Source organism: Notamacropus eugenii, chromosome 4, assembly GCF_028372415.1.
Source record: "Notamacropus eugenii isolate mMacEug1 chromosome 4, mMacEug1.pri_v2, whole genome shotgun sequence".
In the NCBI taxonomy this organism is placed as follows: Eukaryota; Metazoa; Chordata; class Mammalia; order Diprotodontia; family Macropodidae; genus Notamacropus; species Notamacropus eugenii.
The window spans coordinates 85,322,132-85,338,112 of NC_092875.1; the positions used below are offsets into that span (position 1 = coordinate 85,322,132).

The 15,981-nt window shown below is 50.6% G+C and overlaps 2 protein-coding genes across 28 annotated transcripts in view; both read right to left on the reverse strand.

Moving 5' to 3' along the window:
* The window catches only part of SCRIB (scribble planar cell polarity protein), a 72,677-nt gene extending 70,838 nt beyond the window's left edge, over nt 1–1,839 (reverse strand). For all 21 annotated transcript variants that reach the window (XM_072602593.1, XM_072602586.1, XM_072602589.1 and 18 more), the window contains exon 1: nt 351–1,839. In XM_072602593.1, the coding sequence (XP_072458694.1) occupies nt 351–509 (159 nt within the window). In that variant the 5' untranslated portion in view covers nt 510–1,839. The remainder of the gene's footprint in view (nt 1–350) is intronic.
* Nucleotides 1,840–4,608: 2,769 nt separating this feature from the next.
* The window catches only part of PUF60 (poly(U) binding splicing factor 60), a 36,548-nt gene continuing 25,175 nt past the window's right edge, over nt 4,609–15,981 (reverse strand). For 4 of the 7 annotated variants that reach the window (XM_072602605.1, XM_072602606.1, XM_072602610.1 and 1 more), the window contains 10 exons: nt 14,928–15,023; nt 14,015–14,104; nt 12,678–12,728; nt 8,847–9,008; nt 8,591–8,683; nt 7,737–7,950; nt 7,421–7,611; nt 7,046–7,181; nt 6,534–6,769; nt 4,609–6,105 (listed from right to left, as the gene is read on the reverse strand). In XM_072602605.1, the coding sequence (XP_072458706.1) occupies nt 5,806–6,105; nt 6,534–6,769; nt 7,046–7,181; nt 7,421–7,611; nt 7,737–7,950; nt 8,591–8,683; nt 8,847–9,008; nt 12,678–12,728; nt 14,015–14,104; nt 14,928–15,023 (1,569 nt within the window). In that variant the 3' untranslated portion in view covers nt 4,609–5,805. The remainder of the gene's footprint in view (nt 6,106–6,533; nt 6,770–7,045; nt 7,182–7,420; nt 7,612–7,736; nt 7,951–8,590; nt 8,684–8,846; nt 9,009–12,677; nt 12,729–14,014; nt 14,105–14,927; nt 15,024–15,981) is intronic. The other 3 variants (XM_072602608.1, XM_072602611.1, XM_072602609.1) reach the window with 1 other exon arrangement.

A 15,981-nucleotide genomic window follows, 5' to 3' on the forward strand; every position in this document is an offset into this window, starting at 1 on the left:
AAACTCCCTACTGAAAGCCTCTGAGAATCCAACAGTAGCCCAGTCCTGAGTGAGCAGAGCACAAAACCAGTGGAATCCCTCCAGACAAGATATATGGCTCTCACGGGATCCAGAAAACTGTGCTGCCTGCCATACAGCTCTTTGTCATCACACATGGGTTACCCTTTGTCCCAGGTATTGAGAGAAAATGATGTCCAAGCTTCCTAGCCTAGGTTCCACAGTGACAACAAAGGACACCATGAAGGAACAGACAAGTAGCTCCTCCTCCCACATGCATACTGGTGGTAGGGGTATGGACCCAATGAGTTCATGATGCTGTACCTCCTGGGATAACTATCCAAGCCCCTCACCTTAGGTAGCTCTCTCAGCTGGTTGGCATCAAGCAGCAGCTCCTCCAGGCTGCGGCTATAGCGATAGATCTCTTCTGGAACAGCCTGCAGTGAGCAGTGCCGCTTGTCCACTGACTCCACGTGCCGGTTACACCGCCACAAGGGGATGCACTTCAGCATGGTGCCTCAGGAAGGTTCCCCTCCCCCAGGATGGAGAAGAGGGAAGAGAGCAGGGAGACTCGGGAAGGCAAGGGAAGGTCAAACAGGCTTAAGCCAAGGGGCCCCTAGACAAGGATTACAGGACCCAAAACCAAGCAGGTCTGGGCAGGAGGCATCAGGAGAGAGGCACAGAATAGGAGCTGGGGGCAACAAGCAGAAGCCCCTGGCCTCTCTTATCGGGGAGCAGGAAGGTGAGGCCAGGCCAGGATCAGCAAGGTCTGGTGTTGGTACTGCCTTGGGCACAGGTGCCCTGGGCAGCCTCTGAGGAGGGACTGGGAGGCAGGGGGCTTCGAGAGAGCTCTCGGCTGCATGCGGGAGGGCAGGTGGGGGCCAGGCCTGAGCCGGCTGGGAGCTGGACCCTATGAGGTGAACACGGGGGCCAGAGGAAAGGACACTGGGGTCAAGAAACCCCTGATAGGAGTTCAAAGGTTCTCTTGAAAGCACCTGATAGGTGGTGGGGAAGGAAGAAATTGTGAGGCAATGATCTCTGAAGAGGATCCCCACAAACAATCTTCAAGTGCCAAAGAGGGCAGACCTAAGAAGTCCCTGGGAAGGGCTGGGTTCTCTATAGGAGGTGGAGTGAGAAGAGTTCTGTATATGATAGATCCAACTCAGGTCTCTTAGAAAACTCCTCAATTAAAAAAAAAATGAAAACAAGGTGTTAGATTTCGAGGGTAAAAATCTTGAGATTTTTACTCTAGGAGGGTGGAGTCCCTCTAAAAGCTGATTTTAGAAGAAGGCATCAATCCCCACTGAAGAAAGGACTATGAGAGAAGACTGTCCTTGTTAGAAATTCCCCAAGCTGAAATGTTTGTTTGGGGGGACGGGAGGAGGGAATCTTTGAAAAAAGTTAATATGGGAAAGAGGGATTCCTGTGAGGAAAGGGAATCTTTGAAGAAAAGTGAGGAGGTAGGTTTCTGGGATTGGGGATGGGTTCCTGATGACAGCCTGGGGAAGGGGTGGGCAAGTCCCTGAGGACAGTTAAAAGGGATTTCCCAATTCTTCTGGGAAAGGAGGAATGGGGAGTATCTGAGGGGCCCAAGAGCGGAGTAAGGGCGAGTGGGGTGGGTGTGGAGAGCGTGAAAGTGTGGATGTGTGTAAGGGGGCTGAGACCTCGGTCTAGGACAAAGGGGCAGGTCTTGGAGGAGACAAGAGGCAAAGGCGAGGGTCTGCAGGGAGCCTGGGGGAGCCGGGGTTCCCAAGCTGTGGACTTCGGGGGAGAGCTGGGGCAGCCAGGGACTCGGGATCAGAGTCGAGGTTTCGGCGGACAGCTGGGGGAAGGGGCTCCCGGGAGGGGAGGGGCGGGGCGACGTCTCCGAGGGGGGCTCCCCGGGAAGGCGGGGCGGGACGGGGGCGTCTCCTCACCGGCCCGCTGGGCTCAGCGCAGCGAGGCCCGGGAAATGGGTGGGGAGAGGCCTGGGGCGGGGGGGAACGGGGGGCGCGGCCCCGGCTGGGCGCTCAGGAGCTGAAGCTCCGCTCCCACATCCCGCCTGCCCTCGGCTCCGTGTTACTCTCGGATCCCCGGCGATGCCTTGGTCTCGATCTCGGTCTCGGCTCCGATTCCAGCCGTCCGTCCGGGCGTCCCTCCGTCCGTCCTCGCCGCCGCCGCCGCCGCCGCCGCCGCCGGAACCGCCACCGGCCGCCCAACCGCCTGCTCGCCGCGCCGCCTGCCGGGAAGGCGAGTCCCTCCCCCGCCGTCCCAGTCCCAAACCCAGTGGAGGACTTCATTTCCCAGAAGACCCTGCGGCCTCGCCTACATTCTTGGCCCCTCCAGGGACCCATACCCAACCCCCCGCCCACTCTCAGTCTGTCAAGTCTTCTAAAGCCTTTCCCATGCCCTTTCTTCATTTTGCATGCAGGGAAATGTAGTCTAGACTTTCTAGCCAATCCAAGGAAGCGACAGCTAGAACGCCGAGCATTATGGGAACTATAGTTCCTGATGGACAAGAGACAAGTTAAAGAGAGGCTGCAGTCTAGCTCTGGTCGTTACCAGTATCTTGATCCTTCATCTTTCTAAAGTAGAATGGGAGACACACCAAGGACAACAAATGGGATTTTTAAAAAAACAGCTGTATTGGGAAAAAAGATGAAGCTCAAATTAAGAATGGGACAAAAAAAGGGCAGAGGGAACGAAGCACTATTCATTTTCCTCATTTCATCTTGCTAAAAATTGGACTGGAAAGGGCAGGAAATGGCTAATGGCGCGTTCTGATTAAGGTCGGGTTGTCAGATCCATTTCTCCATCCTAGGGTACTGGGAAATGAGGTGGCTTATCTTAAGATCATGGAAAATGGGAGGGATGATGTCAGACTGGAAGACAAATCTTGTGTCATCTCCCCCTTTTTTAAAAAGATGGTGGCATCTTCAACTCCCTGCAAAATTCTATAATGTATTAGAGATGATTTTTCATGGGTTTGTCAATAAATCATTTGAAATTAGCCTGATGTTCCTTTAGAGTTGCTAGACTCTTCCGGGGTCTGCTGTGGCTAAGTTTTACCTATAAAAGGTAAAAAAAAAATAAAGCATTTAGCCTGCTCTCATGTGACTCTTATGGACAAAAGAACTATGGACTATACAGAATGATGGCCTCACTAGAGGTCTAACTGTGGAATAGTTAGGTGGCTTCCTAACTAGTTGAACATCCTTACTAAGAGAGATGGATGGACTCTCAGAAATCTAGTCCAACTCCCTTAAGATTAGGAAGTAATTTACCCAGTCACACTGGCAGCACATGGCAGACTCAGATTTTTGAACTTAAGTCCAAATTCAGGGCTCTTCTCCCCATACTACGCTTTGAAAATTAAACAAAGTTAAAAGAGACAGCTAATGCACTGGATGACAATAAGAATCCAAAACATATCTTGATTGGCTAGTATGTTGGTCTTAATTGTAATTGGCAGTTTATCTGAAAAAGGTCCAAAGCTTAAAATGAATCAACTGTGCTCAGGCAAAAAAAGAATCCCTAACAACCTTAGGCTGCATATAGACAGGGTCTCTAAAGCAGTGGAAATAAACTGTCCTGTACTATATGCCTTGGACAGACCACATCTGGAACAGTTTTCAGTTCCAGGTGCGTCTTAAAAAGCCATTGATAAACTAGGAATGTCTAGAGCACAAGAAAAATGGTGAAGGGTATGGAGGATTGAACCCTTGGCTAGGTGAAGGAAGGGGAGGAAAGGAAAGAGAATGGGTTCCCTCACAAGAAGTCTTTCCAGGGATGGGGAACCTGCAGCCTCAAGGTGTAGTAAAGGTTGAATTACTTCTTGGAATACACCGTAGAAGGGAGTATTTGCAGAAGGGACATTCTTTGCAGAGTTGGAAAGAAACCTCACTAGGTCATCTAGTCCAACTTATGCTTGAAAGGAATGTTTTTCCTTGTTATGTGGTCATCTTACCCATTTGAAGACTTCTAACGATTATTATTTAACACATTTTTCTTTCTTTGTGGCTACATTACTGCTTAACTTCAATTTTATAATAAGAGGCACTGCATTAACATGAGTATTCCCTTCAATAATGTGATCTCACTCCACCCATACCCTCTTAAAAATTCACCACGGGTGAGAGCCATCCAATGTGATGAGTGCCTCTTTCAAGTTCTCAAATTTGGAGGAAATGAAAAGAACATGCAAGATGTCCCTTAGTCTTGTCCTTCATTCTTTTTATAAAACTAGCCCATCTTTTTCTTTACTGGCCATACATTTCTTTGATGGCATTTGCTTTATATCTGGAAAAACTGAGGTAAAAAGGGTGACAGATTTTGTGAGAAGAGAAATGGTTTCCAAAGGAAATACAAAGTTAACATAATGCAACATCACAAGATGTCACATAAAAACTTCTCAAGTATGTACATATTACTTCAATTAAACTGTAGATTCCTTGAGGGACAGGCACTTAGGCACTTAAACTGACCAGGTAAAATGATGTTACAGGGGCAATTAGGTCCTTAGGAAATGTTCAAAGTGAGTAATTGGTAGAACTATGTGACAAAGCTTCTGTAAAGCCAAATGACATCTACTCCCAAACATAATGCTATAGAGAAATGATGAGCAAGGCAACATTTTTCTGGGTATGCCTATACTTTTAATTCTTGAGCCCCTAGAAATAGGCCTTTTTCATAGTAGATACTCCTAAATTACTTGTAGACTGATTCCAACGTTTAGGTCAACCCTAAGTAGAACCAAATCTTGAGGCTCATTTGAGGATCTAAACCAATGTTCCTACCCTCCTCAAGCGGGTCAGTCAGAAAGGGAGTGAAGAAAAAAGCCATACACAGGGGATGAGCCAATCCCATGATAGGATGAGGTCTCTAGTGAGGAGTCTGACAGCTGGAAAGTAAAAGATGGTGAGGAAACAGAGCAGGCAAGAGAGCTAACACTAGAAAAGGAGGAAAGGCAGGAAGGAGGAGTGAAGCCAGAGATACAGCACCTCTTGGGGGGGAAGGGGAAAGAACTTTTCTCTATTCTTCCTTTTCACTGACCTAGATAAGGCAAAGCAATCCTTTGCTACAGGTAGTAATAGTCAAAGAGTTGTTCCCCTAGAAGTCAACTTCTCTATGGACTTGTGTCCCTCCTCCAGGAGACAACACCAACACCTGTCCTATTTCTATCCTGAGAATGCTGTTTCCAACCTCCAATAACCAAATATCACCCTGACGTCATGTAACCAGAATCCTGTTCCTCTGTAAAGCATTGACCCAGACTGTTACCCCCTTAAGATTTTGAAGTATGACCCTCATGGTTTTATTTAAACCAGTCAGGACAGGTAGGACTGGGTCCACCTCAAAGGGATAGTCCCTTACCTTTCTGCAGAAAACAGGGAGGAGATACTATTTTGCATCATTCTGTTTCATTGTGTGTGCATCATTTACCCAGCTATGGGGTCCTTGAGGAGAAGACCCTATCTTCCCGTCTTCCCCAAACACAGAGCAAACATTTGCTGAACTGAAAAAAATTGACACAAAGGGTGAGGCTAGATGGCCCCTCAAAGCACCACAAGGGCCAGAAAGCTCTTGCCAAAGCCTAGGAAGAGGCCCTGGAAGATTAAAGTCCATGGAGAGTTGGGGAGAGCCGGCAAGCATATGATCTCACACACGGTGTGTACAGGGGGCCAGCAGCATCCGTACTTTTATCCAAACTACACAAAAAGGCCAGGAAGGGGCTGAATTCAGCCCCATATATCTTTCTACACAAACTGGAGGGGAGAGACAAGAGGAAAATTCAAGTCTGTGAGAGGTTGGGGAGAAGCAGGGCCGAGGTCACGCAGACAGGTCACTATTGTCAAAGCGCTCTTGGTCATAGACCTCAGCCACCACCTTTCGGCCAGCAAACCAACGCCCATTGAGGGCCTGAATAGCCTTGTGTGTCTCTGAGGCCATGGAGAACTCCACAAAGATCTTCACTATAATTTCAGCGTCCTCCTCCTCACCCTGCTTTTCCTGGTAGATGATGACACGGTTCACAGCCCCAAACTTGCCACACTCCTCTGTCACTTCTCCCTCCAAGTCATCATCAATGTCTTTGGGGTCCACCATGTTGCGTAGAACCATCACTGTGGACTGGGAGAAGAAGAGGATGTGAGTACTGGGACTAGGTGCCCTCTACCTCACAGGTGCAGGTGGGGAGGGTTTTCTCTCATGCTTTTCTGCATTGCCCACCCTGATACTGGCAGTTAACACAGACCGACCTTCAGGCTGCCCCTCTACTTTTGCTGTAACTCTTTTGCCACATACCCCACCTACCCTTCTCCTACACAGCTATGGTTAGTTCAAAGGAGCAGCAAATGGAACCCAAAGATCCCCAACCTGGTTCCTAGGAGCTAATATGGTGCCTGGAATCATTAAAAATCAGGACAAAAATCTATGGAGGTGAAGATGGGCTCCTGCAGTGGGAGGATATGGATCTGGGAGGGACGCAAGACCTAGGGTGATGGGAATGGATGGGATAGAGAAGTAGGGAAAGGTTGAGCTCTGGGGGTCTCATTTACCTCCTGCTTTCGCAGCAGCTTTTGCATGACCATGTGGCGGGCACTACTGCCTGAAATGCTCATGTGCTCCTGTTCACTTAGCATCTCTGGCCGCTCTGACTCAGGGAACAACTCCTCCTCTTCCTTCTCCTTCTTGGGCTCCAAGAGGCCTAGTGTTGGAGGGCTAGCCAGGATGGGGTTCACCACCCCCACAGAAGGAATGGTGACAGGGATGGGGGGTCTTGCAGGGGTCACACCTGTCACAAAACAACATAACTATGGGTTATCAGTTAAAGTTACCTTCTCCCCAATCTCCCAGTCAGGAAGCTGATCAACCCCACCCCCACATCTTCTCCCATAACCATTTGCTCAAGTCCTAACAGAGAAAACTGAGGTGACACTGGATAGGAATAATAACGGAGCCAAGAGGGAAGTCTATTAAAAGCAACGAAGCTGGGGAAAAAAAAATAGTTCTGGCCCAGAGAAAACAGGGGATCCTGCAACAGACTGATATGGGTGGCTGGGGTGCTTACCTGTGATGACTCCAGGGGCCTGGGCCGCCATGACAGCTTGTGGTAGAGCTCCTAGTGGCTGGGCCAGAGTCAGTGCTGGTGACACCAGCCCAGGAGTGGCCAGAGTGCCCAGCACAGCTGCACCAGCCACTGCTTCCTACAACACAATAAGTAAGAGCTCAGGCCAAGATTTTCCACAGTTCATGACCAACCACCCCACATTTCCTCCTTAGCCCCAGACCAGCTTCATACCTCACCTCCTCCTTTCCCCAACTCTAAAGTCATCCCCTGGTCTCTCCAATAATGAGACAAAAGAGATTTAAAAAAAAAAACAAAACAGACCCACACATACAAATCACATTGCCCCAGTTTTAGTTCTGCTGACATGGCTCTTACCTGAGCAGTGATCTTGGCTGTGGCAGCAGCAGCTGCTACGGCAGCTGCAGGTGGAAGACCCCCAGGGGTGGCAGGTGTAAGCAGGGGCATAGGTGGTGTAACTGCCTTGCCTACCCGAAGGTACTGGCCCCCCAGGTCAAAGAGATTCATGGATGAGACAGCATCCTGAGATGACTGTGCCTTTTCGTATTCTGCAAGGATAGAAAAAACAGTAAGAACTGTAGCAGTTTCTCCATGGCCCCCTCTTCCACCTTTCCCTTGAGTCAGGGCCTTGCTAATGGCCCTTATCCCTCCCCTTACTCTTCCCTGGGCTCACCAATGAAGCCATAGCCCTTGTGTTTGCCTGTGGTCGGGTCCCGGGCCAAAGTACATGACTTGATCTTGCCGAAGGCCTCAAACACACTCTTGATGTCATCATCTGAGAGGTCCTGGTGCACTGAGGCCACGTAGATGCGATTAAAGGCTCTGGCTTCTTCAGCCAGCTGGTCAATGATGGGCTGGGCCTGTCCGATGTTACTGGGCCTACCCACCTGAGAGTGGGTGGCATGAATGGGCAGGTTAGGCAGACCACTCAAAGCACTGATAGGCCAAGCAGAGCACAACCCCTAATGCATTTCTTGACCACCAACTAGCATGGAACTAGGACTCAGAAAGGGCAAGTCTTTGTAGTCAGCAACCCCATGGTTAAATCTTCTATCAGGGTAGGCCAAGGCGGTAAGGAATCCCAGAACTATCAATGTGGCAGCTATGTCAAAGCCCAGGTCCAAGCTACTGCCACCGTTCAGGTCTCTCCTATTGGTTCCCCGCTAAAGTGAGAAACATTGACTCCACACGTCTGCATTTAACTGCCTTTGAAAATGCTCCCAAGATATTTCATATAAAGTTGTGGTTGTGAAAGTCTGCAAGCCCTCATGAGATTTAATGTCAGTATGAAAGAACAAGGATCTTGCCCACATAAGTCCAGTTTAGAGCCCAAGTTTCAGCAAGGAAGGGCCCTCTATCATTCACCCTATCCATTCCCTTCGACCCTCCACTCTTAATAAATACTAAGCGAAAAAGAGCTTTCAGTCTTATTCAGGTCTTTCTTGCTTCTGAAAGCTTCCCTTCACCTACCTCTTGGACCTGGTCACCCCACTCTAAGGGGAAGGTTACTCCCCTGAAGTTCCTCACCTTAATATTCCTTCCTCCTAGCATCACAGAGTTCATCTGCTCCAAGGCCAGCTGCGCTGCTTCTGGCACCTCATATTCCACAAAGGCAAAACCCTAATGCAGGGGAAAAGCTGGGTTATGGGGGAATGGGAAGCCCTGGACCTGGAGCTAAGTCCCAGCATTACACTTAGCACCCCCTGAAGCCAAAGTCTTCTTCTTAATCCACCCAGGGCTAGAAGTGGAGCATGTAAGGAAACAGGAGTAGGCCCAGGCCCACCTTGTGTTTCATGGTGACTGAGTCCCAGGACATGTCTATGCTCTTGATAGGCCCGAAAGGGGCAAAGGCCTGGCGGATGGTATCTTCTCCCAACTCATAGTAGATGGAGCCCACATATACCCGACACATGATTGCCAGTGCCCTCTGCCTCTGAGCTGCCATCTAAAGGGGAGAGAAAGAGAAAGAACCACTGACCCATGAGCACAGGGGAAGAGTGAGGGAGCCAGGAAAAATTTCTCCCCCATCCCCAAACCAACCCCAACACCCTTTTTCAGAGCTGTGGGAGACAGCTCACCCTGCACACAAACACAGCAGCAGGGGCAGGCTCTGGCCAGGCTGTGCAGGGCAAGGTGGCAGCAGGCTGGCGGGCGGGCAGGCAGGCCCCCAATCCACCCTCCCCCCTGCTAGCCCCCACAAGGGCCAGCTCCCAGTCACACATTGATGCTGACCAATCACCTCTGCAATGTCTGCTTCAGGTGGCCAGGCCTGGGATCTCCATACCTTTCCCCCATTCCCTACTTCCTTCCCACATTTATAGGGAATTCAGTACAACAGTACTGCTCTGGCTCAAGAAAATAAAGCCAGGACTAAAGAAAACCAGATTGTTGGGGGTGGGGGGCAGGGAGAATTCAACAAAAGCACCAACCACTACCACTTCCCCAGCCCCTTCCCCACCCGGTCAGGCCCTGATTGCCTAAAATACAGGCAACAGACAGGCAATGCTGGGGCCCTAGCCAGTAGGAGCTGAGGGATTTGGAGGTGTAGGGCAGTCCCAGGAGCCTTATCCTTCAGTCCTGTTAGACAGAGCCCTACAACACTTAAGGCTGGGAGATCCCCTCTATCAAGCACTCCCACCTTGGGAGGCTACCTCTGAAAGCCGCACAACTATAGCCTAGGCTTTAAAAGGGAGAATCCAGAGCCCCAAGGGTCTTCTCCAGAAGCTGGGGCACTACAGGCTGAGCTCTGATTTCAGCAAACCATAGGCCCAACTCCCTTGCTTTCTGCTCCTCCTCCAGGCTCATTATACCCAGCTTAACAGACAGAATCCAGGAACAGGGTACTACGAAAGTGGGAAGAGGAGCTCAAAGCAGAAACCTTGAGCTGGTCTTGGCCCTGGCTCTGGTCAACACCTTCTAGTAGCAGGTTCTCTTGAGAAGAAAGACCCGCAGAGAGGATGGAGGGAACATGGCAGCAGAGCCCAAGTGGCTTTCCCTCAGCTATGTCCTGTCCAAGGATTCCATAGCTACAGAATCCAGGAGGATTAGGGGGAGATGGGGAGGAGGGCTGGCCAAGGGGTTTGGACTCTTCATGTCCACAGCACAAACCACATGTATGCCAAAGACCAACCCTGCACAGGCCCCCATTAAGCAGAATCAGTCTTTGCTAGGGGGTAGTGGGGAGGGCAAATGCAATCCCAATAGGCCGGCTCCCCACTTCACCCTTTAGTGACCCAGAATGACTATGTAGCAACTGCTTGCATCAAGAGCAGTAAGAGACTTGGGGAATTCCTTTGGTGAGGTGGAGGGAGGAGCTGGTATCCTACCCCCTAGGTTGGCAGGGTTGTCTCTGTGGGTCAAAGCCTCACAATGTGAGAGCAATGGACTTCCGTCCGGCAGCTGTGGGGCTAAGGAGATCGACAGACAGATAAGATAGTGGCCATAGCAAGAGGACAGGAAAGGCCTTGTTCCTAGGATATGACTAGGGCTGTCACTAACACTGGGGCTGAACTGTCTGTTAGACACCCTTGACTGGGAGACATCATAGACTCAAGCACACCATGCTCTGAGATATCACAATGTCTCTTCAACTTCCACCGTCATTCCCCAAATCACCAGCCTAGGCCAGGTACAGTGCTGCTCGTGGGAAAGGGCTGGAGAGAACCAGCTGTACTTATTCCTCTCTCAGGACTCAGCGTATATCAGAAAGGTGGGGGAGGAGGCAGGGAAGCACACTGTCCTCCTTAAAGAACAGTTCCAAGGACATGAAAGGGCCCAGTGCTGCAGCTAGCCCTTTCCTGACTAAGGAGGGCCACCTTGGGAAGAACAGGAGAGTTGGAAGCCACAGATAATTCAGACAGGTCAACCCTTCAAGTGCACTCCTCACCTTCAGTCTTGTTTATGTGCTTTTGGTACTTGACCCACCTACCCCAAAGGTATAGGGCTTGAGACAAAACCATAGTGGTTCTTGGGGAAGGGGGAAAAATGATAAACGGGAAAGGGCAACACCCAGGGCCTGGAGGTCATTATGAAAAAGTGACCAACATAATTGTTTGGATACTATAGGTAAATTCTCCAAACCAAAGGCCCCGTCTCTTTGCAGGCAGGCATTATGCATTATGCCTTCTTCCTTAAAATTAAAGCCCCAAAGATGGGTTTATTTTTCCTCTTCAAACCGAAGGTTCCCAAAGGAGAGGAACTCTTCATTCTGACTGATGGCTTACTGAGAACAGGGCCCAAGAGCTTATTTCTCATCAAACTGGGATGCCGTCTCTCCCTCCAGACTAAGGGCACTCACAGAGCGCAAGGACTTCCCTTTCAAGCCAAGTCTACTTCCTCAGAGGGGATACTCCCTGAAGGCTGGGGACATGCCTTCTATCTCTGAGGGCAAGGACCAAGTCTCTCATCAAACTGAGGAGGCCTCTTTCCCAACTCGAAGCAAGGTCTCCCTGAAGGCAGGGGCCATATCTCCCTCAGATCAGGGGCTGCCTGAGGGCAGGGGCAAGTTCTCTTATCAAATTGGGGTGGGGCCTTCTCTTTATACCACCAAACCAAGGACAGTCTCTCCTGAGCCCAGGAGCTCCCCAAGGGAGCAATATTGCTAATCAACCAGGGGGCTGTCCTATCAGAGCAGGGACAATTCTCTCTCAGATTGGGTGGGCTCCCTAAAATTAAGGGCCACATCACTCAAACTAAGGGCTCTCTCCAACTACATTTGACCAGGGGCTGTTTCCCTCTTAGAATAGGGGCACCCTGATGGTGAGGACTCTATCATATTTTCCTGTCTCTATCTCTAAAGCTCCCCTAGCCCAGGGCTTTGCCCATATTTCATACTGAGGCTGGGGAGGGTGGGCAGAGGGGAGATGGGGGAAATGGAGGGGACATGGAGGGGGATGGGAATGGCTGGTGGAAAAGGTGCCTTCCTTCTTATAAATTCCTATCCCCTAAGGGCCAGGTAAGGCTTTCCACTTACTGGGCAGATCCCAAAGAGGGGCTGCTTCTGGCCCAGTGGTGGCCTTCTCTGGTGGCTAGGCAACTCTCTGTTCATGACAACCCATTAATGGAAGCCCACAAAGCCCAAGGTCAATCCTCCAGTAACTTTATTGCTCCCTCACCCTCCACCCACCTCCCCCAGCCCCTGGGTTGGTTATGTTGCTCCCTCCCATCCTCCCTCCCACCCAGGACTTAATATGATGCCATGGGGTCCCCCCTCTCTCACCAGAAGCCCAACCACGGCCCAAGAGACAGGCCAGCCGGGAGGGAGCGTAGTTGTGCAGGGAGCCTGCCCTCTGCGGCCCCAAGTGCGTGCGTGGCTGGCTGCTGCCCTCCCAGGCGGCTGCTGCCCCTCCGGAGTTACCTGGCCGGTTACTTTTAAGGCGGGCCCTCAGAACGGAGGCATCCCTAGGGAAACGGCTGTCCCCCAATGTCCCGGGGGGGTGTGCTCCCAAACAGCTGGCCAGCTGCTGCCCGGGCCCGGCCCCGCCCGGCTCTCTGCTCGGCTCGTCCAGAGCTGGCGGGCTGGGGGAGCATGGTCCCCACCACGCGGGCCTCACTGCCCCCCTCTAGGCCCTGACTAAGGAAATGTGCCCCAGAAGAAGTGAGTATTTCTATTGACCGATTGCAAAGGTGAGAGAGGATCTCCAAAGCCCATTGTCACTGCTGCCATCTGAAAGACAGTAAAGACAGAGTTCAGTCTGTTGGAGCTGAGCATTCTCCCGCTATTGTCAACAACTCACGCAGACAGCGGCACGGAGACCCTGCCTGCTGGAAGGGCCTGCCTTCCTTCCCCTCACCGCCGACCGACCGACCGCCTGCACCGCCTGCCCCCTCAGGGCCTCCAGAGCCCCGGGCTGGCCGGGCCCAATATGCCAATTCTCCAAGCCTGCCCAGCCAGGGCAGGAGGGAGGGAGGGAGCTGCAGTGGAGGGAGCAGTAGCCTCTCCCAGCAGGGGAGGGAGGGAGAGAGGGAGGAAGGGATGGATTGAAAAGGGAGAGAGGAAGGAGGCAGGGCCTCAAGGCACTATGGCCTTTGGTCATCACAGCCTTTGTCTCACCCCTGGCATTATAAGGAGCCCCTCATACAGACATCACAACCACCACACCAGCCACCTGAGAGCAGAGCAGAGCAGAGCTGCCTCTCCTAGGCATGTGCCTTGGCCCCAGAATCCAAACTGGAACTTCCCATCCCAGGGAGGAGAACTTTTGGGGAGAGGCCAAGCTCAGACAGCCCTACCTCCTGCTAAAGGGAGGGGGGCAGGCAGGCTGAGGGACATAGCTACATTACATAGAACTCAGCCTTATGGCCCAAGGCTTAGGGGCAAGGAGAGCCATTACACACACCATGTGTGCCTGCGGGCCATGCAGACAGCCCAGGAAAGGGAAAAGGGAGGGAAGGGAAGAGCAGTGAGCACTGAAGACGGGATGGCAGCAGATGAGATTAGAAAAAGTAGAAGAGTGGGACTCCAGAGTGACGGAAAAAGAACAAGGGTACTATGGGCTCAAACAATACAGGGCAGAACCAATGTGAAAAAGAAAAGTAGGGAGGAGAACAAGGAGAAAGGAGGGCAAAAAGGAGAAAACATCAGGGAGAAGAAAGTCCATTGGACTGGGTGGGGGAAGTGGAGATGAATCAAGTAGGTAAATCAATCTCTGGGAAGGCCCAGGAATCGCTAGAGAGGGCTCCAGGAATAAGGGCTAAGAGAGTTTGTAAAAATTCTCAGGATTCAACAGGAAGGAGGAAGGGGGAGGAGGAAGAGGAGGAGGCAGCAGCAGCTTCCCTTCCCCAATCTGAGTGGTTGGGGCACACTTTTCACAGCACACTTGGATTATTTTACTGTGGAAACAGCAATAAGAGGCCTGGGGCCTGGGGGCCAGCCAGCTGTTATGGCTCCCTGGAACCTGGGCTCCTCAGGGCAGGGAAGGGAGGTGAAACATGAGAAGGAGGGTATCTCACCTGGAGGTTGGTGAGCTGCTGCTGTTGGTGGGCGATGGTTTGCTTCACCAACACACTCTTGATGCTCTGCTCCATGGCATACTTCTTGGCCTATCAGAGAAGCAAGCAATAGTATAGTAAGGGTATGTAACATTTACTCCCCCCACAGATCCAGGCACCAAAAGTCAGGCACCCAATAGCTACAGGAGTGAAAGTCACATTTGAAGAAAGACCCATCCTGTCCAAGGGGCCTGGAATGGGAGGCCCCAGTACCAGCTGGATCCCATCCTGGTCTGCCTACATCCTTATGCAGGGGTTCTTAACCTGGGATCCATAACCTTTTTTTTTAATATTTTTAATATTTTGGTACCTGTATTTCAGTATAACTGGTTTCTCTTTAAACCTATATATTTTATGCATTTAAAAAGATTTTTCTGAGAAGGGTTTTCTGCCAAAGCAGTATACAATATAGAAAAGGTTAAAAATCCCTTTCCTAAGGGTTTTCCCTACCCAATCTATACCCAAGATAAACTTTAAGAGGCCAAGACTGTATCATCGCAGATGTAGACACATGGACTCCTAGACCATCAAAGTTGAGATGGCTTCTAGAAAGTACCTAGTTCAAATCCTTCATCTGATAAACTGTGGCCATCCCTTCCCATTCTGGGGCCCCAGGCCAGCTCCTTCACAATTTGGCTGGGTGAGAGATCTACCATCTCAGCTCTTGTCAACAGTATCCACCAACCCAAGGTCCCCTTGACATCCTTTCCCTAGTTGATGTAAAATCTTGAGCCACCATTTCATCAAGGAGGTTAAGAGTAAGGGAAAGTCATCAAAGTTCAACAATGGCCCATATAATGGGTCTACAGGGCTTTGATAAGTTATACAAGGCACCATTTCTGGACTAGGGGAATGGAAAGAAAGGATTACTCACCTTCTGGAGGGCCTCCTGCTGTTCGGGTGTGAGGGGTGGCAGCCCCAGCTTTGCTGCTGTGCTCTGCCCATTTTCCATTTTGATGGAATCTGTGCCCTGGGAGACACAAAAGTCATGATCAACTGTTCCACCCTCGTCATACAGATATACAAACCCTAGGGATAGCGTTGCAGCTTTCCTTACTTTCTCTCTCCCATCCCCCAGACAAGAGACTATACACACTCTCACTCTTAACAACCCCATCTCCCCTCATTTTTATATTCTTGGCACAAATGATACAAAAATCTCTATTGATGTGAACAGGTGATATCACAATATAACTGCCTGGGTGAATACCTTCTATTGTCCTAAAACCAGAATCCTTAAGATCTGGACGTGCCTCTCCTGGACATCAATCCCTCCCTTCCCCTCTTCTTACTCTCCTTCAACTTCCGTTGGACACTTCTTTCCCCCGGCTAACATGTTCAGGATGCTTTGCTTTCTTCCCTTCTACCCCCACTCTTTCAGCTTTCCAGACAATAGGACCAAGTATTCAAGACATCTCTACCTCAGCCAGGGCTGAGCCCACCCAGACCTAAGAACCTCTTGTGGCCTCCTGCCTAGATGTGTTTTATACAGTCTCAGCCCATGCCACCCTGACTCCAGCAGAATCATTCCACAGGGCTGAAGCCCAGGCCAAGTGGACAAAGCACACAGACTTTCTCTCTCTCTGTTGCTCTCCTTGTCCTCATCCACAGGTCCCTTGGAAAATAATGAAGCCAGTGTGACAACTGTCTGAGGACACAGACCAGCCAATGGCCAAGCCAATCAATAAATAAACATTTATTAAGTGTCAACTGTGTACCAGACACTGGAAATCCAGCCTAACCAAAAAGTGGCTTAGCACCATTTCTTTTCTCTCCTCCAAGCACTGGGACAGGGAGGGTAACACACAGAAAGGTAACACTCAGATATTGATCCTTTACTCAGCTCCCAAATCCTAGGCAACTGAAAGCTGTTTCAGGTCACACAAAGTCAGAGTAACCCAGATGGGACTGAGAGAAAAAAAACTCAT